At 61.0% G+C, this 26,211-nt stretch overlaps 1 protein-coding gene across 1 annotated transcript; it reads right to left on the bottom strand.

Annotated features, from left to right (window-relative positions):
• Nucleotides 1-5,813: 5,813 nt before the first annotated feature.
• Nucleotides 5,814-21,211, bottom strand: KREMEN2 (kringle containing transmembrane protein 2). The gene is made up of 8 exons (XM_074998408.1): nt 20,637-21,211; nt 16,888-17,154; nt 16,677-16,801; nt 16,401-16,554; nt 15,693-16,025; nt 13,467-13,604; nt 7,204-7,276; nt 5,814-6,893 (listed from the first exon to the last, which is right to left on the bottom strand). Exons 1-8 carry the CDS (start codon nt 20,698-20,700, stop codon nt 6,614-6,616), a joined length of 1,434 nt encoding a protein of 477 aa, XP_074854509.1. The 5' UTR covers nt 20,701-21,211; the 3' UTR covers nt 5,814-6,613.
• Between the last annotated feature and the right edge of the window lie 5,000 nt (nt 21,212-26,211).

The following is a 26,211-nucleotide window of genomic DNA, read 5'->3' on the forward strand; positions in this document are numbered from 1 at the left end:
AAAACAAAGAGATCTCCCTGATGTCAAGTGGACTCGTGCACTGCAAGGGCCTGGCTCGGGGTCTGACCACGACTTGGTACGCAGAGTTGTCTCCTTGAGCCTTTGTCCACCAAAACGTCATCGTTCTGCTGTATGCCAAAACAAGCTGGATTCAGGTAACTTGAAATAAACCAAGACAAGAGCAGTGTTTCAATGCAGCCTTGACTCTTCCCTAGTGGTCAGCGATGAAGGTTAGACTGATGCTATGGGAAAGGCATTTATAAATCATTTATATGCATGTTTAAAGAGTTTGTTCTCTTAGCTTAGCACTAGTAGCTAAAGTAGCTGAAGCCTTAGGCCCAGGTCAAGTTGACCTGAGAAAAATACTAAAAACAACAGCTGCAGAACCAGTGAAAACTGCCCAATAGCCTGCTAATTGGAAGTTCATAAATGGAGATAAAAGAAGGATGTAAGGAGCTGAGATAACTGCCTCCTGAAGAAGATCAAACACCCAGCAACAGACTGTCCTCTCAGCAAAGGAACCATCCAATGGGGAAGAGTAAAGACCCCTACTCAAATTAGGGGATTGGACTTTGGACAGGGGTATGGGCAGTGTTATGAACTGTAAAGAGTATACTTGCCAGTGATTTCTGGGGGGTGGGGTCCCTCTCCGGAGGCACCCAGCTCGAGCTGTAATTCTGTACCTCAATAAAGGATACTTGTGGATTGGACACTGAACTTGGAATTCTGTGGGATCCTAGAGTCGAACCCAGCACCACATCTGCGTGGGTGAGAGAGAGTGAAATCTTTCCATAACAACTGATCACCCACTACTGAGGATGCCTGGATTAACATCAAAGAAACAACCTATGGAACTGCCATCAAGATCCTCGATTTCCAAAAACACAGGCACACGGACTGGCTTGATAACAAGGACAGAGATGCCCAAGCTCTTTTTGATAAGATGCATAGTAACAGAGAGGAAGCCGGGCTAGTCTATACACTATCAAAACAAAAAGCAGTCAAGTAGCACTTTAAAGACTAGCAAAATAGTTTATTAGGTGATGAGCTTTCGTGGGACAGACCCACTTCTTCAGACCATAGCCAGTCTGAATATGGTCTGAAGAAGTGGGTCTGTCCCATGAAAGCTCACCTAATAAACCATTTTGCTAGTCTTTACAGTGCTACTTGACTGCTTTTTGTTTTGATAAGATGCATGTGACGCACCTGGCTTGGATCAATAATAACGTCTCCAAGAAATCGGCATATATCTGAGCCAAGCAGGAGGCACAAGCCAAACTACCTCAAATGAAAGAGGACCGGTGGAAATATCAAGTCGTTGAACTCCAAGAAGCAGCTGGCAGACACAAGCTTGAGGCATTCTGTGACAGGCTGAAGGCAGTGTATGGGCCACGAGTTGCCAGCTGAACACCAGTGCCCTCTGCTGATGGTCTCACTTCAGTCACAGACAGTGCTAAAATCCTCGACTGCTGGGCTGAACATTTTCACAAAGTATTGAACCAGACCTCAACTTTTGACAGCAGCGTTCTTGAAGCGATTTCCTCAGCGGGCTAATGACTTACAGCTGGTCATACCACCAGCTCTTGATGAGGTACAGAAAGCTGTTAACCGGATGAAATCAGTAACAGAGAGGTGACCGTGTTAGTCAGCTCTCCAACAAAACAAAGCGGCAGAAATGTAGCACTTTAAGGACAAACAAAATGATATATTCGGTGAGGAGCTTTCGTGGGACAGACCCACTTCGTCAGATCAAATGAAATCAGATGAAATCTGGAAAGGCACTGCCAGTGATGCATTTCCACCAGAAATTTATAAAGCTGCTGGTGGCCAGTTGACGTACCATCTTACCCATTTATTTAGTGCCATTTGGGAGAAGGAGCCAGCCCCCCAGCACTTCAAAGAAGCCCTGGTTGTACACATATACAAGGGTACAGGTGACCGTGCAGGTTGTGATGGCCATCGGGGCATCTCTCTGCTCTCTATACAGCTGGTAAGATCCTGGTCCGCATCCTTTACAACCAGCTTTTGCTACACATGTTCAGAAACGGCCTCATTCCTGAAAGCCAGTGTGGACTTCATGCTGGTCGAGGCACTGCTGATATGATATTTACAGCCAGACAGACACAAGAGAAATGTAGAGAGCAACATCAGGGCCTCTATGGGATCTTCATTAACTTAACCAAGGCATTCAACACGGTCAACAGAAATGGGCTCTGGAAAATACTCGGGTGAACTGGCCACCCTGAAAAATTTATCAACATTGTTTGGTCTTTTCAGGATGGCAGGGTTGGTTTGTTCTTAACAATGGAGAGACGACAGCGCCTTTTGAAATATCAGATGGTACAAAGCAAGGATGTGGCCTTGCTCCTCTCCTGTTCAGCATCTGCCTTTCAAGCACGCTGTTCGGATGGCAGTATTCTCAATCTCCGGAGACGCCAGGTTCACACTCAACTGGTTACTACAACTCTCCGTGACCGCCTGTTTGCTGATGACTGTGCGCTGTCGGCGCATTCAGTGAAGGGTGTCTAGGAGCTTTTTGATCACTTCGTTACTTCTGCTCACTGCTTGGGACTTGCAGGGAGCCTCACGAAGACAGAAGTGATGTCTCAGCCTGCTTGGAAAGAGCCCAGCACTCGTGTGATCACTGTCCTTAAGGCTGTGGACAAATTCTGCTACCTCGGAAGTGTACTGTCCTCTGATATAACTGTGGGTCATGGGTTTATCTGCTCAGTTAGCCAAAGCCAGTGGTGCCTTTGGAAAATGGACCAAACCCCTGTGGAATGACCACGGTATTAAGCTCCACACCAAGGTAGCAGTTTATCAGGCAGTTGTCCTGAATACCTTGCTGTGCGGCTCGGTGTCATGGACAAAATATCACCGCCGTGTTTTGAAACTCAATCAGTTCCATATGTGCTGTCTGGAAGATTGTGAATTGGTGGGGCAAAACTCCTAACGCCGACATTCTTAAGCTGTGTGGTGTCATGGGCATGGACAGTATTTATGAACAGACACTGTCACTGGATTGGTCATGTTATGAGGATGGATGATACACAGATACCAAAGATGGTCATAGAATCATAGAACACTAGGACTGGAAAGGACCTCGAGAGGCCATCGAGTCCAGCCCCCTGCCCCAATGGCAGGACCAAGTACTGTCTAAACCATCCCTGACAGACATCTATCTAACCTCTATCCATCTATCTCGTCCCCTATTACCACTCCTCTACTTAAGATACATTGATGACATCTTTATGATTTGGACCCATGGTACAGAGGCTCTAGAAGAATTCCACAGAGACTTTAACAATCTATACCCCACCATCAACTTATGCCTCGATTACAACATGCAAGAGATACATTTCCTGGACACTACAGTACTAATCAAGGATGGTCTGATCAGTACCACACTGTACCGAAAACCTACTGATCGCTATACTTATCTACATCCTTCTAGTTTCCATCCTGCACACGTGACTAGATCCATTGTTTACAGTCAAGCTCTTAGGTACAATCGCATTTGCTCTGATCCAACTGACAGAGACCAAAAACTATAAGAACTTTACCAAATATTCATAAACCTGAATTACCCACCAGGAGAAGTAAAAAAACAAATCGACAGGGCCAGACAAATACCCAGAGACCAGCTACTCCAAGATCGGCCCAAAAAAGCCAAGAACAGAACGCCACTGGTCATCACCTACAGCCCCCAGCTCAGACCACTGCAACGAATTATTAAAGACCTACAACCTATTCTTAATCAGGATGCTACACTCCAGAAGGCCCTGGGTGACATGCCTGTTCTCTCCTACAGACAACCTCCCAACCTCATGAGGATCTTCACTAACAGCCGCAGTCTGTACTGCAGGAATACCAGTCCTGGAACCTTTCCCTGCAACAAAGTCCACTGCCAGCTTTGTCCACATATCTTCTCTGGAAATACCATCACTGGACCTAACCAGGTTACTCACAGAATCATGGGCACTTTCTCATGCTCCTCTACTAACATCATATACGCCATCATGTGCCAACAATGCCCAGATGATTTGTATATTGGACAGACTTCTAACTCCCTTAGACAAAGGGTCAATGGGCACAAAACAGACATCAAAACACTCCAGATCCACAAACCAGTTAGTCAACATTTTAATGGAATGGGGCATTCTGTCAATAACCTCAAGGTATGAGTGTTACTGAAGAGAAATTATCGCACTGTTCTGGAAAGAGAAGCAGCCGAGCTGGCTTTTATATTCAAATTCGGCACATTAACACATGGTTTAAATCATGATGGGAACTTTTTGAGTCACTATAGGGGCTCGTCTGCATACTTGACTCAATCCTATTCTTGACCTTCCCCCCCGACCCCTCCACTCTCTGATTTGCTCACCTTGATTATCTTTTTCTGATTTGTCCTCCTTGCTCACTGTTTTTGGTTCTCTGTGTCTTAAATATTGAGTCTGTTCTGGTCTGGCTCTGGTCTGAAGAAGTGGGTCTGTCCCACGAAAGCTCACCTAATAAACTATTTTGCTAGTCTTTAAAGTGCTACTTGACTGCTTTTTGTTTTGATAATCTATCTAACCTGTTCTTAAATATCTCCAGAGATGGAGATTCCACAACCTCCCCTGGCAATTTATTCCACTGTTTGACCACCCTGACAGTTAGGAACTTTTTCCTAATGTCCAACCTAAACCTCCCTTGCTGCAGTTTAAGCCCGTTGCCTCTTGTTCTATCCTCAGAGGCCAAGAAGAACAAGTTTTCTCCCTCCTTCTTATGACACCCTTTTAGATACCTGAAAACCACAATCATACCTCCCCTCAATCTTCTCTTTTCTAAACTAAACAAGCCCAATTCTTTCAGCCTTTCTTCATAGGTCACATTCTCTAGACCTTTAATCGTTCTTGTCGCTCTTTTCTGGACCCTCTCTAATTTCTCCACATCTGTCTTGAACTGCGGCGCCCAGGACCGGACACAACTGGTTTTCTGTGGCCAGCTTGCTCAGGGAAAGTGCCTATCGGCGGTCGGTATAAGTGCTACAAAGACACCTTAAAGGTCAATGTGAAGTCATCCAGCATCTCTCTCAGTGAGCTGGGAACTCTAGCTCAGGCAGATTGTCCTGACAGCAAACCACCGAACGGGCTCTGAATTGCTTTGAGAGTCAGCGTGTTCAGGCTCTGCAGGAAAAGCGGAGGTGGGTTAGGGCAGGTGGCGCTGGGTGATCACACAGAACACCAGAAAGAACACACAATGCTTGCAGCTGGCGGCTTTTTATGTGACATCTGCATTTGGCTTTGCCAATCAAGGACTGATTTAAACACTCACCAGTGGCGCCACAGAAGATGAGATCCATCAATCAATGGCTCAGTCAAGGCTGCCTACCTAGAACCCAGAGAGAACCCAGGTATCCAGGCTCCCAGCCCCACATGCCCTAACCCACCCAACCCTACAGCCTACCTAGAGCCCGGAGAGAACCCAGGCATCCAGGCTCCCAGCCCCACATGCCCTAATCCACCCAACCCTACAGCCTACCTAGAACCCGGAGAGAACCCAGGTGTCCAGGCTCCCAGCCCCACATGCCCTAACCCACCCAACCCTACTGCCTACCTAGAACCCGGAGAGAACCCCGGTGTCCAGGCTCCCAGCCCCACCTGCCCTAACCCACCCAACCCTACAGCCTACATAGAGCCCGGAGAGAACCCAGGCGTCCGGGCTCCCAGCCCCACCTGCCCTAACCCACCCAACCCTACTGCCTACCTAGAACCTGGAGAGAACCCAGGCATCCGGACTCCCGGTGACCCCCGTGCCCCCAACACTAATGACAAGCCAGCCCCATATGGAAAATAATTTAATTGAGATCATCCTTACATCATCTTCCTGGCTGGGGGCATGTGGCCGGGGTTCATGGGGGTGCACCCCTTGTGGGACCCAGCACCCATGCAGGGAGGAGGGTGACACCACACTGCCCACCAATCTCTTGTGGCTGTGCTAGCCAGTTCTTCCCACCGCTCCCCATGGTGTTCGTATGTGCCCCATGGCACTGAGCCGTACTCCTCCATCAGCTGGCGGGTGAGGCCCTGTGTCCCATCCCCTGCCCCAAAGCACAGTCTCCTGCCCTGGCACCCCCCGGGAGGCTCCTCCCATGGCAGGCCCCCTTGCCCTGGGGCCAACCAAAGCTGCATCTCCCAGTGGGTCAAACGAGCATCATCCTCAAGGGGCAGTCACAGCCTCAGGCAGTGGGGCACAACCCCCACTTTGGGGACATCCATGGGAGTTGCTCCTCCCATGGCAGGTGACCTCTCTGCTGGGCTGGCCAGGCTGCAGAGTCCCTGGGAGCCAGAAGCCCCATTTTGGGGGAGCCCCTCTGTGGGGCAGTGTAGGTCCTGGACAGCAGGAGACACTGGTGCCTGTGATCCCCATTGCCAGGCCTTCTGTGGGGCTCGGGGACTGTGGGCAGGCAGCAGAGCGTGGGGCGCATCATGAGCCCCCTCTCCGGGCTCTCTCTGTGCAGCTGCAGGCTGCTGGGGTAGCAGACTTTTGGGGCACGAATGCACACGTCCGGGTCCCCCCAGCTCGGCTCCGGCGCAGTCTCTCTAGGGCTGCCCCCTCTGCAGAGGGGAGCTCAGCTGGTGGAGAGCAGAGACTTGAGGGAGGACTGGCTGCTCGGGGTCAGGTTCTCAAAGCTGTGACACAGGCAGGCACAGTCAGAAGCAGCCTCGTCGTCGGAGCCGGGGTGCAGAGCAGGGCGCCGGGAGCTGTGGCCAGTGCAGATCAGCACGTCTGTGTGCCGATAGGCCACAGCCCAGGCCTCCCCGGCCAGGCACTGGCACCGGCACCGGGGACCCAGGGCGGAGAAGGAGCTGGGCAGCCCCCGGCTCTTCTTCTGCACAAACAGGCAGGTCCTGCGCAGAGAGACCCAGAGCTGGTGGGATGGGGCACCGCAGCGCTACCCTCCGCCACCTCAGAGCAGCTCATTAAATGCTGCCTCCCATCCCCTCCCAGAGCCAGGGACAGAACCCAGGAGTCCCGGTTCCCAGCCCCACCCCCCTCTATCCCCCAGACCCCACTGCCCTCCCACGGCTGGGGAGAGAACCCAGGAGTCCTGGCTCCCAGCCCTACCACCCTAACCCACGAGCCCCAGTGCCCTCCCAGAGCCAGGGAGTGAACCCAGGAGTCCTGGTTCCCAGCGCCATGCCCATCCCAGGATCTCACCTCTTTCGCAGGTGGTATGAGAGGATGAGGAGCATGAGGAGAAAGGCCCCTGAAGCTGTGTACATCATCCAGCCTGGGAGAGAAGGAAGAAGTAGACATTATATAGGACCTACAAAAATGGCTGACAAAACACAGTGATGTGAGTAAGGGCAGTTGAAAGCGAGCGGGTGGCAAGGTACAGACGTACACCCACCCCAGCACCCCGAAGTCAGCCAGTCCCCAGCCCTGGGCCGGAAGGGAGCCAACCAGCCTTCCCTGTAAGCTGAGCCCTTGGCTGGCTGCTCGGATTCAAATCCCGCCCGGTTGATTAGCAGCGCCCTCAGCCCACAGCCTGTGTTTCTGCTGGGGGTGCACATTCGCACAGGCCTCGGTGCATGTGTGATGGGGTTCAGGGGTCCCCCAGCACTGCCCCTCAGCCACAGGCAGGAGTGACTCTCACTCAGCAGGTAGAACAGGGGGTTTCTGAGGCGACAGACACAGCGCAGTGCAGAGGGGTCAGTCCAGCCGGCAGAGACAGTCCGTCCAGCCCATCCTGGGGAGGGGAGCTCAAGGGCAGCCCCATCTGTGGTCTGGCCTCCCCGCTCTCCAGGCTGGCTGCCTTCCAACTCCCCCCAGCTTCCAACTGCCGCCTCGATTCAAACCCAGCTCAGCTCCTCCCTGCTCTGTGTTCAGGTCAGAGGTGTTACCTGCCAGCCTAGGGTACAGCCCAGGGGTCACCCTTAACCGCTGGGAGCTGCTCTGCCTGTCACACACACCCAGCCAGTCTCACATGCACCCCCCCCCCGACTCCATCAGCTCTCTCCCTCCTTCCAGACCCAACTGAGTGGGGTTATTTAGCCAGTCATGGGGGCAGTTCGGGGCCCTCCCTGCGTGACAGGGCATCGGCTGTGGTGTTGTTGTTCCCCTTGACGTGGACCACCTCCATGGCGTAGTCCTGCAGGAGCAGACTCCACCGCAGGAGCTTGGCGTTGGCCCCTTTCATGTGATGCAGCCAGGTCAGGGGTGAGTGATCGGTGTACACGGTGAAACGCCGTCCAAACAGGTACGGCTGCAGCTTCCCCAGCGCCCACCCCATGGCCAGACATTCCTTCTCTATGGCCGCGTAGTTCTGCTCCCGGGGCAGCAGCTTCTTACTCAGGTACACGATGGGGTGTTTCTCCCCTTTGTCATTCACCTGCATTAGCACCGCCCCCAGCCCCACGTCTGAGGCATCGGTGAACACCAGGAAGGGCTTGTTGAAGTCTGGGTTTGCCAGCACTGGGGCCCTGACCAGAGCCTCCTTCAGCGCGCAGAGGGCCTCTTGGCACTGCTCTGTCCAGACCACCTTGTCTGGGTTCCTCTTCTTACCCAGCTCTGTGAGGGGGGCTGCGATGGAGCTAAAGTGGGGCACAAACCTCCGGTAGTTCCCCGCCATCCCAATGAAGGCCTGGACCTGTTTCTTAGTCTGCGGTGTCGGCCAATCTCTGACAGCCTCCACTTTAGCTGGCTCTGGCTTTAGCCAGCTGCTGCCCACCTTGTGGCCCAGGTAGGTCACCTCAGCCATTCCCACCTTGCAGTTCCCTGCCTTGATAGTCAGCCCGGCCTTCTGGAGTCAGTCCAGCACCTGCTTGACCTGGGACACATGGTCCTCCCACGTCTGGCTGAAGATGCAAATGTCGTCCACGTAAGCCAGGGCAAAGCTCTCCATCCCTTTCAGTAGCTGGTCCACCAGACGCTGGAAGGTAGCGGGTGCCCCCTTGAGGCCAAAGGGCAGGACCAGGAACTCGTAGAGCCCCACAGGAGTGATGAAAGCCGACTTGAGCCAGGCATCTTCGTCTAATGGCACTTGCCAGTACCCCTGGGTGAGGTCTATGGTGGTGAGGTAATGGGCACCCCTGAGCTTGTCCAGGAGGACCTCAGGCCTGAGCATGGGGTAGGCATCTGGCACAGTGATGGCACTGAGCTTGTGATAGTCCACGCAAAACCGAACAGACCCATCCTTTTTGGGGACCAGCTCCGTAGGAGAGGCCCAGGGGATGGAGGATGGTTGGATCACCCCCAGAGCCAACACATCTTGGATCTCCTGTCCTGGGTCATCTTCCCTGTGGCTCTGAACGGCACACACGTGATAGGAGTGTGGGCGCCTGTCTCTATTCGGTTGACAGCCAGGTCAGTGAGTCTGGGCCACATGTAGAACAGCCATTGATGTGAATGCAGCACCTCCCTGATCTTTGTCTGCTGGGCAGGGGTCAGCTGGTCAGAGAGGGGAATAGATTCCAGCCAGGAGCCAGGTGAGGGAACTGGGCAGCCTCAGCCCGAACCTACCACTGGGGGAGGGCTGCAGGGAGAGATTCCTGTGGGAGAAGGGATTCCTGTACCCTCAGTTCCCTGTGAGCCGATCCACCTAGGGATCAGCCCCCTGCCCCTCCCAGTGCCTGCACACGGCCAGCACCAAGGTCTCCTTGTCCCAGTATGATTTCATCCTGTTCACATGATACACCCGGTGGCTGCGAGCCCAGTTCAACAATTCCTCCGCATAGTTCACCTCATTTAGCTGTTTGATGACCTTGAAGGGCCCATCCCAGGCAGCTTGCAGCTTGTTCCGCCACACGGGTACGAGAACTATCACTTGGTCCCCGGTGGCATAGGCTCAGTCCAGGGCGTTGTGGTCATACCAGACCTTTTGCTTCCTTTGGGCCATGGAGAGGTTCTCCCTGGCCAGGCCCATGAGCTCGGTGAGTTTTTCCCGGAAGGTCAGTACATACTGTACCACCGACTCCCCTTCAGGAGAGGCCGTCCCCTCCCACTCTTCTCTGAGCAAGTCCAGGGGTCCCCGTACCCTCCTTCCGTACAGCAGCTCAAACGGGGAGAACCCCGTGGATTCCTGGGGCACCTCCCTGTACGCAAACAGCAGGTGGGGTAAGTACTTGTCCCAGTCATGGAGGTATTGATTTATGAAGGTTCTCAGCATCTGCTGCAGGGTCCCATTGAACCTCTCCACCAGCCCATTGGTCTGCGGGTGGTCGGCTGTGGCCCAGGTGTGCCGGACCCCACACTTGTCCCACAAGCTTTGCAGCAGGGCCGACATGAAGTTGGACCCCCGATCCGTGAGGACCTCCTTGGGGAACCCCACTCTGTGGAAGATGGACAGCAGTGCATCCGCCACGGTGTCAGCGTCGACAGAGGTCAAGGCCACAGCTTCTGGGTATCACGTGGCAAAATCTACCACCACCAGGAGATATTTCTTCCCAGAACGGGTCATCTTAGTGTGGGATCCCACTGTGTCCACAGCCACTTTCTGGAAAGGCTCCTCTGTGAAGGGCAGTGGCCTCAGGGCAGCTTTCCCCTTGTCCCAGGTCTTCCCCACCCTGTGGCAGGGGTCGCAGGACAGGCAATACCAATGGACATCTGCAAAGACCCCTGGCCAGAAAAAGTTCTGTAGCAGCCTCTTCCTGGTGCATTGGATCCCCTGGTGTCCTGCAAGTGGGACATTGTGGGCCAGGTACAGCAGCCTGTGGCGATTATTTGGGGGAACCACCAGCGGCCTCCAGACTCCCCACAGCTCCACTTTGCATGTGGGAACCCGTTCCCGGTACAGGAATCCCTTCTCTCACGGGAATCTCTCCCTGCAGCCCTCCCCAGTGGTGGGTTTGGGCTGAGGCTGGCCAGTTCCCTCAGCTTCTGCCAGGAGGGATCTCTCTGCAGCTCTGCCTGGAACTCCCTGGCTGGGGAAGGGGTGAGAGCCGGTTCCCCATCCCTGCCTGGCTCCAGGACAGCCGGCCTGGGAAACCCAGCTCCTGGGGGGCCCCTGACTCCCACGGTCGGCCTCCGTGGCTCCAGCTGAGTATCCTCTTCCAGGCCGGGCAGAGCGCCCCTCATCTCTTCTGGCTGAGGATCAACACCAGGGCACAAGGAGGTTCTCCTGGCCAGTGCTCCAGGTCACCCCCCATCAGTACATCCGCCAGCAAATGGCTGTGCACACCCACCTCCTTGGGGCCTTCCTTGTCCCCCCATTTCAGGTGCACCCTCGCCATGGGCACCTTGAAAGGGGTCCCCTCAATTCCTGTTATCGTCAGGTGGGAATTGGGTATCATGAGGCCCGGTGCCACCACTCCAGGCCAGGCCAGCGTCACGTCAGCGCCTGTGTCCCAGAACCCTGTGACCTTTCTCCCACCCACCTCGAGGGGTGTGAGACACTCGCTCTGCAGAGGCAGTGCCGCCCCCACTCTGTAAACCGAGCCCTGTGCCTCTGGGCCCCCTGAGGAGCTGGTCTGTGGGGCCGGCTCGGCCCAAGCTGAGGACACACTGTCAGCACCAGCTGCCTGGGCCGCCAGCCCCTCCAGCTGCTGGGACTCCACCCAGTTGACCCCATGAGCCCCCAGCCTGCTCGATCTGTCCGGGAACTTGGGACACTGGCCTGTCTATGCCCCTTCTATCCACAGCGATAACAGACCAGGTCTCGCTGTTTCCCTCAGGCTGGCTGCTCCACCCAGGCCCTGGCTGGCCCCCTGGGAGGCAAAGGACTGGCTGGTGCTTCCTGGGCTTGCCCCATGGGTGATCCCCTCTGTTGTACAGCTGGGAACTGGTCTCTCTGGGGTTCCTTGTGTCTCCAGGATTCCCTTTCACACCTGGCCCAGCTGTTTGTGAACTCATCAGCCCGCTTTCCCGCACCGTGTGGGTCCTCCGGCTTCCCGTCCTCGAGCCACAGCCTCAGGTCAGCCAGACACACTCTGTAGAACCATCCCAGGACCATCAACTTAACCAGGTCATCTATGACTTGGGCTCCCATCCCGAACACCCACTTGCGGTTGTATTGCACAGGCGGGAGGCCAGGTGTGCACAGGTATCCCCCAGCCTCTTCTGCACCTCCTGGAACTGATACCTGTGCATCCCAGAGGTCAGCCCGAACTTCTGCAGCAGGGCCTGTCTGACCTGTTCGTAGTCCCTGGGCTGCAGCCCCTCCAGCTGGCTGAGCACCGCTGTGGCCTTCTGGTCCAGCCAGGGGGTGAGCTGCCGGAGCCATTCAGCTGGGGGGACCTGGTGCACCTCACAGACTCGCTGGAAGGAGGTGAGAAACCGTCCAGGTCCCCCACGTCCTTACATGGGGCCCAGTGACTGCCAGTGACTGCTGGTCCCAGGTCTCCTGGCCCTCTCCCCGCTCACCGCAGTCCGCGTCTCATCTCTGCCATGGTCCCTCGTGCCGCTCACGCTCCTGCTGCCTCTCTTGGTCTTCCAGTTCCTTTAATCGCACCTCAGTCTCCAGCCGTCGCAGCTCTGTTGGGGGGACTCTGCCTGGGACGGAGCACTGCTAGTGGGGTGCGGCCTGGTGGGCACCACGTCTGTCTGGTGGAGTCCAGCCCCCGCTCCTGCCTGAGAGTGCGAAACGCTCCCAGGAGGTGACCGGCTGCTTCCTGCTGGGACGGGATCTGGCCCCCTGGATGGGTCATTCTCTTCCAGCCGGGCAATCAGCTGGGCCTTGGTCGCCTTCCCCACGGTCAGACCCCTCTGCACGGCCCCACGAGGTCTGCCTTCGGGAGTCAGGTGTGATCCATCTCCCCGCCGCTCCCCGGGTGCCGACTCACTGGCCGAAGCTGCAGCGCCCCACGACTCCCAGGAACTGCTTTGTTCTGCCTCCAGCACCTCTGGCTCTTGTGGTCTCCTTCCTTCTGCTGTGTCCAGTCAGTCGCTGCCAGAAATCCCTCCGCCAGTGCTCTGCATCCCACCGCTGCCACCAGCTGTCATGGGGTTCAGGGGTCCCCAAGCTCTGCCCCCCGGCCGCAGGCAGGAGTGACTCACTCAGCAGGTAGAACAGGGAGTTTATGAGGCGACAGACACAGCTCAGCACAGAGGTGTCAGTACAGCCGGCAGAGACAGTCAGTCCAACCCATCCTGGGGAGAGGGGCCCAAGGGGTGCCCCTCTGGGGTCTACCCTCCCCTCAGCACAGCCTGGCTGCCTTCCAACTCCCCCCAGCTTCCAACTGCCGCCTCGATTCAAACCCAGCTCAGCTCCTCCCTGCTCTGTGTTCAGGTCAGAGGTGTTACCTGCCAGCCTAGGGTACAGCCCAGGGGTCACCCTTAACCGCTGGGAGCTGCTCTGCCTGTCACACACACATCCAGCCTGAGTCTCTCTCTCTGTTTCTCACACACACACACACGCGTGCGTCTCCATCACATCATTTACCAAACTTCATTCCACCCTGGAGTGAACCAGTGAAAGGGAACCTGGAAGAGAGGTGCCCCGTGTCCGTCCCCATCCCCGTCCCTGTCCCTGTCCCTTTCCCCACCTCCTGCCCCGACGGCCACGTCCTGCACGCCGCGCGTCCGGCTGGAGTTGAATCGCTCTGTGGAAGTTGGAGGCACCAGAGCACTGGGCAATGTCTGGGAATCAACCTCCGAGGTCTTGGACATGGGGCCCTTCACCCCTGGAAAGAAAGAGTCGACCGTGAGCCCCCAGCGCTGCCCTGGGGCACTGGGGCCAGCAGTCCAGCAGTCACGGCTGCTGGGCCCTGCCCCACCCGCAGCAGAGCGCCCCCTGCTGGGCCCTGCCCCACCCACAGCAGAGCGCCCCCTGCTGGGCCCTGCCCCCTCCCTGCAGCAGAGCGCCCCCTGCTGGGCCCTGCCCCCTCCCTGCAGCACAGCACCCCCTGCTGGGCCCCGCCCCACCCACAGCACAGCGCCCCCTGCTGGGCCCTGCCACCTCCCTGCAGCACAGCGCCCACTGCTGGGCCCCGCCCCACCCACAGCACAGCGCCCCCTGCTGGGCCCTGCCACCTCCCTGCAGCACAGCACCCCCTGCTGGGCCCTGCCCCACCCACAGCACAGCACCCCCTGCTGGGCCCCGCCCCCTCCCTGCAGCACAGCGCCCCCTGCTGGGCCCCGCCCCCTCCCTGCAGCACAGCGCCCCCTGCTGGGCCCTGCCCCCACCCACAGCACAGCGCCCCCTGCTGGGCCCTGCCCCCTCCCTGCAGCACAGCACCCCCTGCTGGGCCCTGCCCCACCCACAGCACAGCACCCCCTGCTGGGCCCCGCCCCCTCCCTGCAGCACAGCGCCCCCTGCTGGGCCCTGCCACCTCCCTGCAGCACAGCGCCCCCTGCTGGGCCCTGCCCCACCCACAGCACAGCGCCCCCTGCTGGGCCCTGCCACCTCCCTGCAGCACAGCACCCCCTGCTGGGCCCTGCCCCACCCACAGCACAGCGCCCCCTGCTGGGCCCTGCCCCCTCCCTGCAGCACAGCGCCCCCTGCTGGGCCCTGCCCCACCCACAGCACAGCGCCCCCTGCTGGGCCCTGCCCCCTCCCTGCAGCACAGCGCCCACTGCTGGGCCCTGCCCCACCCACAGCACAGCGCCCCCTGCTGGGCCCTGCCCCCCTCCCTGCAGCAAAGCGCCCACTGCTGGGCCCTGCCCCCTCCCTGCAGCACAGCACCCCCTGCTGGGCCCTGCCCCACCCACAGCACAGCGCCCCCTGCTGGGCCCTGCCCCCTCCCTGCAGCACAGCACCCCCTGCTGGGCCCCGCCCCACCCACAGCACAGCGCCCCCTGCTGGGCCCTGCCACCTCCCTGCAGCACAGCACCCCCTGCTGGGCCCTGCCCCACCCACAGCACAGCGCCCCCTGCTGGGCCCCGCCCCCTCCCTGCAGCACAGCGCCCCCTGCTGGGCCCCGCCCCCTCCCTGCAGCACAGCGCCCCCTGCTGGGCCCTGCCCCACTCCCTGCAGCACAGCGCCCCCTGCTGGGCCCTGCCCCCCCCCACCCACAGCACAGCGCCCCCTGCTGGGCCCTGCCCCACTCCCCGCAGCACAGCGCCCCCTGCTGGGCCCTGCCCCCCCCCACCCACAGCACAGCGCCCACTGCTGGGCCCTGCCCCCCCCCACCCACAGCACAGCGCCCCCTGCTGGGCCCTGCCCCACTCCCCGCAGCACAGCGCCCCCTGCTGGGCCCTGCCCCCCCCCACCCACAGCACAGCGCCCCCTGCTGGGCCCTGCCCCCCCCCACCCACAGCACAGCGCCCACTGCTGGGCCCTGCCCCCCCCCGCAGCACAGCGCCCCCTGCTGGGCCCTGCCCCCCTCCCTACATCACAGTGCCCCCTAGCGCCAGCAGTCACTTGCAGGGCCTGCTCTGGCTGTCTGAGGGAGGACTAGACGGGAGGGGGTTCCCTGCAGGGAATTTTCCCAGCTCTGCCGCATACCTGCCGCCAGGGAGTGACGCGCCTGCCCCAGCCCCCCTCCGCATGCAGGTGTTCAAGCGCCTAATTACAGACCCTGGCTCCAGCCTCCAGGGTGTCATTAGCAGCACCTGGGATGAGGCAGATCGGAGTTCAAAGGCAAAGGCAGCTGTGCCCATAACCACCCACACAGCCTCCGCTTGCCACTGCCTCTGTATCCCAAGGTCGAGGTGACTGCAGCTTAGAAGCCCTCTGTGAGCCGCCCCACCCAGAGGGGCCGGCGCTCAGCTCTGGGCAAGGGGTCTCCCTCGAAACCACACCACCCCCCAGATTCAGCTGCATCTCTCACCCCGGTAGGCCACGGCGAAGCCCTGGGCGTGCAGGAGCTGGTCAGAGCGGAAGCTGAGGATGAGGTTGTTGGTGGGGAGGAGGAGGGCAGGGCTGGGGCGATGGTGCCCGTCAAACCGTGCCAGGAGGTGGCGGCTGTGCCCATCCCACAGCTCCAGCTGGTCGTTAGGGTCCCGGATCTCGAAGATGTGGAAGCGGAGCTCGACGGCGCTGGCCGCGGGGGGGTGCAGGAGCCAGGAGCAATTGCTGTCGGGGCCGTAGTCGTCCGGGAAGTCCGGGGAGTAGACGACCCCTGAGGGGGCGCTGAAGTTCCCCTGGCAGGCGCCCACAGAGACTGGAGGGGGTGGGCAAGAGCAGGAGAGAGCAGTGGAGGGGGGGCCAACAGGGCTGGTGCCTTTAAAGAGTTAATGATCTGGGACTACGATGATCTGCAGCACAGCGCCCCCTGCTGGGTCCCGCCCCTCCCTGCAGCACAGCGCCCCCTGCTGGGTCCCGCCCCTCCCTGCAGCACAGCGCCCCCTGCTGGGCTCTGCCCCCCACAGCACAGCGCCCCCTGCTGGGTCCCGCCCCTCCCTGCAGCACAGCGCCCCCTGCTGGGCTCTGCCCCCCCCAGCACAGCGCCCCCTGCTGGGCCCTGTCTCTCCCCGCAGCACAGCGCCCTTCCCCATGCTCCCCACACCTTCTCCCTCCCCCCACAGCTCCCACTCACCGTCGTAGACCCCGATGCGGCCGTCCCCGCCGCACAGCTCGCTGGCCTTGCCAAAGCAGACCTGGTCGCACTCCACGGCCCCCACAGGCTGGGCCCCCTGCAGGTCCCCCTCACTGCCGCAGAAGCAGGCGCATCCGGCCTCCACGCCAGCGAACTGTGGGGAAGCCGGGTTCAGTCCTCCTGCCCCGGTGTGCCGGGGGAGCAAGGGAGCCGGGGCCTATGCCCCCCAGGGGCTAGCTCAGATGGCAGGCTGGCTGCGTGGGCGGGGCGGGTTACCTTGTACCCTCTCTTCCGGCAGAACTGGAGGCAGACTTGGATGGTGAGTTTGCTGGAGGTGCCGCTGCTGCCGCTCAGGGTTGGGGGGTTGCCCGAGTCCAAGAAGCAGCCAATGTAGCCAGGCACTGGGGGGAGAGAGGGAGTTAGGGGGTAGCCAGCCCTGCCCCACCTGCCTGCCCACGCCAGGCCCCCTCCCGCCGGCTGTGCTCACTGTGACAGGTGGGGATGTCGCAGTACTTCCAGTAGATGCCCTCCTCCGTCTCGAGGACGTAACACCAGGGCTGCACGTCCCCGTCGGGGTTCCGGCAGGCGTTGTGGCTGCCCAGGCCCCACTCCCCATTGGGGTACTTGGCCGTGTTGTAGGCGTGCTTCTGGGTCTGGTTCCAGTAGAGGCAGGGCTGGCCCCCGCCGTCAGGGGCAGTGTGGTTCTGGGGCCCCCGGTAATCCGCACCATTCACCGTGAAGCACTCAGAGGGCTCTGGATGGGGACAGTGGGGTAAGCGAACCCAGGAGTCCTGGATCCCAGAGCCCCCCTCCTCTAGCTCACCAGACCCCACTCCTCTCCCAGAGCCAGGGGAAGAACCCAGGAGTCCTGCCATCTCAAAGCCCACCTAGTTTACAACAGCTGAGCATTGCAGGACTCCTGGGTTCTTTCACGGGAAGCCTTGTAACGTGACATGGCAGTAGGTGGCTTGGTGCAGTGGGGAAGATGCTGGAGGAATATTTGGCAGTGGAGCTGCAAGCAAGGACCAAGCATTGTCTCCTAGCCCAGACAACTCCGGCTGGAGCAGAAAGCCAGGGGTCAATCAGTGGATGGCGTCAACCAGTGATGTCTCCTTCCCAGGCCCCAGGCGAGGAGACGACCACTCTTGGAACAAGCTTTGAGGAACCACCTGCAACTGCAAGGTTGTCCTACACCCACGTGGGATCCAGCAAATGCAGGTGGACTTGAGGGAAGACCTCAGTTGCAAAAGCACCCGAGGAGATGAGGGACCAGGAAAACAGCCATACTGGGTCAGACTGGAGGTCCGTCACGAACCATCAGCGAAGACACCCATGGCAAGATAGCATGAGAGCCAGGGACGTAGCAGCAGGGCAGTGCCGTGGGGGACCTGGGAGCTGACTTTACAGCAGTGGTGAGCAAATCACTGGGTGAAAATCCAGGCTGTTAAAGAGCTCTTTGGGTCGAGTGGGTGAGGGCTGAACAAGAACCAACACCCCGAAGCCCGAGGAATTCAGACCCAAAAGAAGGCGCTCGATTTTTACAGTGTGAGGGATGCTCCATCGGGGCTGGCTCTACAGGGAAGGGGTCAGTTCTCCATGGCATGGTGGCCTCACAGCAAAACTGGAGGTCCCCCTGGAAGACGCTGCAGGCCAGGCTCTGTACAGGGATTGCTGGGCGAAAGCCTCCTGCCTGGGCCCCCTGGGAGCTCTGAGGAGGTGGTGCAAAGAGGTAGAATCCCCTGGAAGGGGAGGGTTTGTGAGGAGGGCGTGATGGGGGGCTGGGATGGGGATGAAGATGCGGAGAAGGGGCAGGGCTGGAAGGGAGGCCGGGATCTGAGAAGACAGGGTGGGAGAAGGAAGCATGGAAGATGTTTGAAGACAGGTGTGAAGGGTACAACCACACTGGCCTCCTCCTGGTGTGGGCTCTGGCGCCTCCCCAGGCAGGTTGTCCTTAGGGCTGGGGAGCGAAGCTGCTGCCAAGCCAGCGGAGCCTGGCGCAGAGCTCTGCTTCGCCCCGATGATGACTCAGAAGACGCTTCTCGCCCCAGGGCCGGGAGGGGTGGAGGAGTTAGGTGTGACGGGCCGGATTACAGAGCTGCTTGTCAGAGGATCCTGCCTCAGGTGGGAGCGGGCGCGGTGGGCCCCTGTGGGGCGGCTGGAGGAGCAGGCAGGGGGGCGATCCCGTCCCGAGAGCGGGGAGGTAGCTCAGCATGTGACCAGCAGGTGGCTACCAGGTCTGGCTAGAGCGGGAGCCAGGACCCCTGGGTTCCATCTCGGGCTCTGGGAGGGCAGTGGGGGCTAGTGGCCCACGCGGGGCAGGTGTCCCCTGACGGCAGAGCTGGGCAGGGTGGAGCAGGAGCCAGGCCCATTTCATGGCCTGCCACATCTGGAAGGGCTGCGACAGCTGTGGCTGGAACAGCTGGACTGTCTCCTCTCCCGGGAGATGCTGGGAGGCAGGCTGCCCTGCCACACACCACTGGGAACAGGATGTGAGGGCACCACAGCCCCCACCACACGCCCCTCCCAGGGCTGGGAGAGAACCCAGGAGTCCTGGCTCCCAGCCTCCCCCCACTCTACCCACTACACCCCAATCCCCTCCCAGGGCTGGGGAGAGAACCCAGGAGTCCTGGCTCCCAGCCTCCCCCCACTCTACCCACTACACCCCAATCCCCTCCCAGGGCTGGGGAGAGAACCCAGGAGTCCTGGCTCCCAGCCTCCCCCCAGCTCTACCCACTACACCCCAATCCCCTCCCAGGGCTGGGGAGAGAACCCAGGAGTCCTGGCTCCCAGCCTCCCCCCAGCTCTACCCACTACACCCCAATCCCCTCCCAGGGCTGGGGAGAGAACCCAGGAGTCCTGGCTCCCAGCCTCCCCCCAGCTCTACCCATTAGACCCCACTCCCTTCCCAGGTCTGGGAGTTCTGTCCTCAGCTACCCATTCCCCCCACTTCTGGGGCAGGGTCACCTCCCCCTGCCCCCCAGCAGCCCTGTAATCAGACCCTCCCCCACACCTCCTCATTTCAGAGCCCCCGCAGCAGACGCAGGGCTCTGGGGACCAGCCCCACCTGTTGTCATGCATGAAAATAGCCGGTGTTATGAAGGACAGGTGGCGGGGGCGGGCGGGGGGGTGGCGCCGTGGGGGGCTCTGATCCCTCACAGGGGCTTTGTGGGGCGGGCACGGAGCCTGTCGCAAGGGCGGTAGGTTTTCTGGCGCCTGGCAGCTGGTCCAAGCAGCTGTCTGCAGCCTTAGCTCCCAGCAGGACGCATGGGGTGCACAGGGGAGGGGAACGATAGGAAATGGGGTTCCCCCTGGGGGGAGGAGGGGCGGCCGGGACTCCTGGGTTCTCGGCCCCGCTCCAGGGGGCAGGGGGGAGCAGCAGCCAGCTCTGGGCCGAGCAGATTCCCCACACTGGGCATTTTCCAGCCCTGGGTTCTGGGTTATAAGCGGTGGCACCTCCCAGGCAGTTGGCTGCCCTCTGCCCAGGGCCAGTGGGGTCTGCGTTTCCTGCCTGCCTGGGGAGTATGCTGGGGGGCTCCCCATACGCTGCCTGGGGGATGGAGGCAGGCCAGAGCTGCCCCCCCCTTCCCTGCTCCCTGCAGCCTGGCACCCCCAGCCCCTGCCCACAGCTCGGTGTATTTCCCCATGGGGCAGCCAAGCTCTGACCCCACCCAGCCCTGCTCAGCCTGTTTCCTTCCCTGCACGGCATCTCGGCCCCGGGCTAAGCCCTGTCCAGAGCCCTGGCTTGGCTGGACCTGGGCAGCCCCAGGGCAGGGCCTGGCTGGGGCCAGGGGCCCAGCACCTGCGTGGGGAGGGGTCAAACTGGCTGGGGGCAGGTTGCAGATTCTCCTTCCCCAGCTGCCAGCCCTGCACACCTCCTCCGGGGGGGGGGGGGGCTCAGGGGTCCCAGCCCTCCCCCCTCTGCAGGGGCTAATGCCACCCCCCTGCCCTTCACAAGGTCCCTGGTCAAGTCCTGCATGGGGAACAGACAGCGCCGGGGCAGAGCCCAGGAGTCCTGGTGCCAGCTCTGACCACTAGTCCTCACCACCCTCCCCCAGCGGCAGCAAGAACCCAGCCTCCCGCGGCTGCAACCACTACCCCTCACTGCCCTCCCCGGGCAGGGGAAGGAACCCAGGCGTCCGGCAGCCCAGCCTCCCGCGGCTGCAACCACTACCCCTCACTGCCCTCCCCGGGCAGGGGAAGGAACCCAGGCGTCCTGGCTGACAGGCAGGGACTCACCTTGTGCCCGCAGACGGGCCGAGCTCTGCAGGGCCAGCAGCAGGATGCCCCGAACCCAGACCATCTCGGCTCCAGCGGCCGGCGCCGACCGCGGGGCTCTGGCCGGGTCTCCCCGGGGCCGTCGCGTCCCGCTCCCTTCCCCGCGCTGGGCTCCGGCGGCTGGAGCCCAGGACAGTCCCGCTCCCGGCGGCTGCTGACCCCGCCCGGGGGGGCCGGACCCAGGGAAGGGGGAGGCCCGGGGGGGGCCGGACTCAGGGGAGGGGGGGCTGGACCCAGGGAAGGGGGGTCCCGGGGGGCCGGACCCAGGGAAGGGGGGGCTGGACCCAGGGATGGGAGTCCCGGGGGGGGCGAGGATCTGGACCCCAGGGGATGGGGGTCCCGGGGGGCTGCACCCTGGGAATGGGACTCCCGGGGGACCGGACCCGCTCTGCTCTCACTGCCGGGGCGCGGCTCCCAGCCCCGGGGACTCCCCGCTGCTCTTGCCCCACAGCCGCGGCCGCTCCGCCGCCCAGCGCCGGGCTAGGGGGGTGGCAGGCTCCGCTCCCCGCCGGGCTCTGCCCGCTCCATTCGCCCCGGTCCTGGGACAAGCTTCTCCCCGCCCCCCCGGGACGGCCCAGCTCCCAGCCGCCTCCTCGGGGAGGGCCCACGCCGCTCCGCAGCTCCGGCAGCCCTTGAAATCCGAGCCTTGCCTGGGAGCGCGGCCAGCGCCGCCCGGCCCCCGAGCCGGGGAGAGAACCCAGGCGTCCGGGTCCCCGCCAGCTCCAGCCACTGCGCCCCGCTCCCAGAGCTACGGAGAGAACCCTGATTCCTGGCTCCCAGGCCCCCCCCTTTCCCTTACCACTACACCCCACTGCCCTCCCAGAGTCAGGAGAGAACCCAGGAGTCCTGGCTCCCAGACTGCACCCCCTTCTCTAACCACTGCACCCCACTGCCCTCCCAGAGTCAGGAGAGAACCCAGGAGTCCTGGCTCCCAGACTGCACCCCCTTCTCTAACCACTGCACCCCACTGCCCTCCCAGAGTCAGGAGAGAACCCAGGAGTCCTGGCTCCCAGACTGCACCCCCCTTCTCTAACCACGGCACCCCACTGCCCTCCCAGAGTCAGGAGAGAACCCAGGAGTCCTGGCTCCCAGACTGCACCCCCCTTCTCTAACCACTGCACCCCACTGCCCTCCCAGAGTCAGGAGAAAACCCAGGAGTCCTGGCTCCCAGCCCCTGCTCTAGCCCGGGTGCTGGCAGGGGCTGTGTGCTGGGGTGAAGGGGTGCTGGCAGATCAGGGCGGGGGCTGGGCCTGTCTGAGACATCCCGACCCAGGGTTTCTGTGCAGGGCAAACAAGTGGCTGGGAGGCCGGGCCTGTGGGGACCTGCTCTGGGAACGGAGGCCTCGAAACCCCCTTGGGGGTGGGGGGTGGAGGCTGCAGCTGGGAGGGGGATGAAGGGAGACACTCAAACCCTGGAGAGAGCACCCAGGCATCCTGGTTCTCCCCCGCCCGCCCTGCTCTAACCACTAGGCACTATTCCCTTCCAGCTCGCACTCAGTGCCACCTCCGTGCCCACGGTAGACCCGCCCAGCCTGGCCGTCACACCACAGCAGCCCTGCCGACCCCCCGAGATCTCCGATCTGCCGCCAGCCCCCCCAGGCTTGGCTGCACCCGGAACACTCCAGCAGCACCGCACCAGCTCCGGCATCCATGGAGACATGGGGCTGGGCCAGGGGTCAGAGCTCCCCCACCCCCCGGCTGACACGGGTGCAGGTGCGTCTCAGGCGGGGGTGGGGGTTCACCCACTGAGCCCCGCAGACCAGCGGGTTCCATTTTCTATCACAGCAGGCCTCGGATCCCGCCACCTGGGCCCCAGGGACATGCAGGGACCTGCACCCCAGCAAGGCAACTCCAGCAGAGAGGTGAGCGCCCCATGAATGAGCCCCAAATCCCCCCGGTTCACAATGGAAATACCCCCAGCGCAACCCCCGGCTCTCACCTACCACCCACCTCTGCCCCACAGATTGCCCACTCTGCTTCCCACACCCCAGCTCCCTGAGGCCTTAGGGGGTCTCTGGTGGTTAGAGCAGGGTGGCAGCTGGCAGCCTGGACTCCTGGGTTCTCTGCCTGGCTCTGGGAGGGCAGTGGGGGCTGGTGGTTAGAGCAGGGTGGCAGCTGGCAGCCTGGACTCCTGGGTTCTCTGCCTGGCTCTGGGAGGGCAGTGGGGGCTGGTGGTTAGAGCAGGATGGCAGCTGGCAGCCTGGACTCCTGGGTTCTCTGCCTGGCTCTGGGAGGGCAGTGGGGGCTGGTGGGACAGAGTGGGGCGGTTGGGACCTGCTGCGTTCACATGAGGCCTTGAGGAGCAGTGACACCAATGTCTGGGCCGAGGCCTGCAGAGACAGTACCAGCTGGGCCCTTTACCCAGTTGTTCTGGGAGCCGACGGGTTCCCCCTGCACCAGGCTGCACTGTGGGGAGGGAGTAGTGTGGGGCTGCTGCAACTGAATCTCACCCCACGGCTGTGTAGAGTAACTGCTGGGAAATAGCCAGGCTCCAAGGGGGGCGCTGGCTGTCCTAGCCCATGACGAAGGGTGGCCAGGCGCCATGACCAGCTCCATCTCCCTGGGCTTGGGGAGTTTGGGCAATGGGCCATGCCTGTGACGGCTGCCAAAGGTCTCCAGGAGCATGTCTCCCCTGAGCTAATGCCTGTGGCACCCAGCCCAGGGCACCAAGTCTCAGCTCCAGAATTTCTTTGTGGCTGTCAGGGCTGGGGCAGGAACCTGAGCCCCGGAGGCCCCGTCTACACGGTACTTCTGGAGCCTGGGCCCCGGAGATCCCGCCTGCATGGCACTTCTGGACATCTCTGCACCCAGAAGAGATCCAGGAGCCGCTCAGCTGATTAGCAGGCGCCGGCAGCCGGCAGGGTGTGTCTGCGAGTGGGACCCATGCGGCAGTGCACATAATAACAGTGCATTCCGCCCAGGGATGGAACAAACGAGGGGGACGCTGGCCGTGGGTCGCAGCTGGGCAGGTGGACGTGCCCGGTAAGCTCTCAGCATGGTGCGGCGTTCTTGGTCTGGGGATGGCAGCAGCCTGCTCTGCCTCCTGGTGGAACTGTCCATGTTTGCTGGGGGTCAGCTGCCTCCAGCCTGGCGGGTACCCGCTGAGTACCCAGCCGGGGGCAGACCTGGCCTTGCACCCCCATCGCTGAGCTACGGAACGTGCTAATCCTTCAGGTACAGGGGCTGGGAGCTTTCCTCCCGGCTGGGGGATCCAGGGCAGAGAGCACAGGGGGGTCAGAAGTGGGGGGTGCTTGCCCCTCACCGTCAGTGCTGGGAGCCAGGACGCCTGGGATATCCCCCCAGCTCTGGGAGGGCAGTGGGGGCTGGTGGTTAGAGCAGGGGCTGGGAGCCAAGACTCCTGGGTTCTCCCCTCGGCTCTGGGAGGGCAGCGGGGGCTGGTGGTTAGAGCAGGGGGCTGGGAGCCAGGACTCCTGGGTTCCCGCTGTGCCTCTGGGAGTGAGAGGGGAGCTGGAATTGGGTGTGGGGGTAGGGCAGAGAGCCGGGTGCCTGGGGGGAAGAGGTTGTGGGGGGGCTGGAATGATCCCACCCTCACCCCGCCGGCACCAGGAACCGGTTGGGCAACTCCGACCTGTCAGGCTGGCACCAGAGAGACAGCCTGTAATGAGGGAGTGTGAACGGAAAGGCCTTGGGGCAGGCGGGGCTGGGAGTCGGGACTCCTGGGTTCTGTTCCTGCCCCTGGCAAGGGAGCGGTGTCTAGTGGTTAGATCAGAGCAGGGGCGCCTGGGAGCCAGGACTCCTGGGTTTTCCTGTCTGTGGGGTAGGAGTGGCGACTAGCAGTTAGACAAGAGGAGTTTGGGAGCCAGGACTCCTGGGTTCTGTTCCAGCTCCCAGCGGCTGGAGGGGCGAGTAGGGGACGGAGGCCAAAAGCTTTGGACTGGGGAGCCGGGGTGGAGCTGGCTCATTCTGATGTGTCCCACTCACAGCTCCTTCACCCTCTAATGTCTCCGGCAGCGTCCGCCAGGTCCTGCTCCAGGGAGTCACCACAGCTCCCCGGGCCGCGACATTGCCAACAACATGCCAAGACAGCGGCTGTTGTGGGGCTGGCGGGGCGCTGCTGGGGGCAAGCCCAGCCTGAGCAGACGTCCCCGCACCGAGGAGAAGGTTCTGCAGGCCCAGCCTGAGGCGGGAGACGGGGAGTCGGCCAGGAGGAACACTGAGTCCCATCTGGCTCGTGCCTCTCATCGCCGGGACAGGTGCTGCATGCAGCTCACGCCAAGGCTGGAGACAGCGAGGATCATGGGCAGGGGAAGGCGGCCATGTTGGACGAGGGCAAGGCAGTCCTCTTGGGGGCAAGAGCTGCGGCCATTCAGCAGCACTGCGGGGGATGGCAGCCTGGAGATGACTGGGGCCGTGGGGTGATGAAGGCGGCCATGATGGGCACAGACAAGGCGGCCACATTACGAGCGGGCAAGGAAGCCATCTTGGGAGAGCAGGTGATGTGATTCACACCAATCTTCGGCGGTGAGTCCGTCTTCCTCTGGCTGGGGGGATGGGGTGGGAGGCAGAGAGCCGCTGGCGCGTTCCCACGGGGCTCCCCCCGCCCCCGCCGCGCACATGGTGCCTAAAACCGGCCCTGGCGTGCTGCCGTTCGGCGGGAACAAGCCGACTTTGCTCATTCCCCTCCCAAAGAGCTGGGGACCCTTCCCACGCCGCAGTTATTTTCTCTTCCACTTGGAGGGATGGGGGGGGCGGTTTCTTTCCAACCATTTCCAGGAGGAAGGGCTTGGATGTTCTTCCTGTTTCTTTCTAACAAGTTTTTCAGGGCAGACGCCGGTTTCTGCGGCTGGTTCCTATTTGGGGGTGGGGGGGCAAATGTCTCCGTTTGTTCATTCTCTACGCAAAAGAGGGAGAACTATCCCCCCTTTGGCTTTTCTTTTTCAGTGCCGCAGGAGACGAATGGAATGGGCTCATTTCGCTCTAATCTGGTGTGTGTGCGCATGTGAGTTTGTGTGTGTAACCTCCTAGTTCTTGTCATTTTGTTCCAAACGTTTGTTTCTGGGGCCCCCCTCTCTTTTGACACTTTCACAGCAAACACTGAGTTCGTGGGACCAGCCCTGCCAGCCGCGCCTCCTTCGGCCCCTGTTCCCACAATGGATAGCTGACATCCCAAATGACTTGCTTGCTTTCCAGTCGCCTCTGACGCTCTTGGGCTAAAAACCCCAGGGCCAGGTATGCCAGCATCCCGTTTCCCCCCTGAATTACACCCCCGGGCCCATCTGGCCCGGCGTCTGGGATCTCACAGTAGTTAGGCCCAGCTGATGCAGAAGGCACCCCCTAGCGGGCAGCTCTGGCGTAATGTGCTCCTGGGCACCCTCGGCTGGCAATCACACCACCTGCCATGCCCGACGAGCTCTAAGCCTCGACAGTTTCTGTGGTTCTGCAGGTTAACTCTCACGCATGGCAACCCGAGTCACCTGGCTTTCGGAAAATTGGCTTGTTTTGCAAGTTGCTTTCATTCCAAACCTTTAACCAATAATATTAAAACAATTATTATAATGTTAAATAATATTAAAAA

The sequence above is a fragment of the Carettochelys insculpta genome, chromosome 6 (genome assembly GCF_033958435.1).
Source record: "Carettochelys insculpta isolate YL-2023 chromosome 6, ASM3395843v1, whole genome shotgun sequence".
In the NCBI taxonomy this organism is placed as follows: Eukaryota; Metazoa; Chordata; order Testudines; family Carettochelyidae; genus Carettochelys; species Carettochelys insculpta.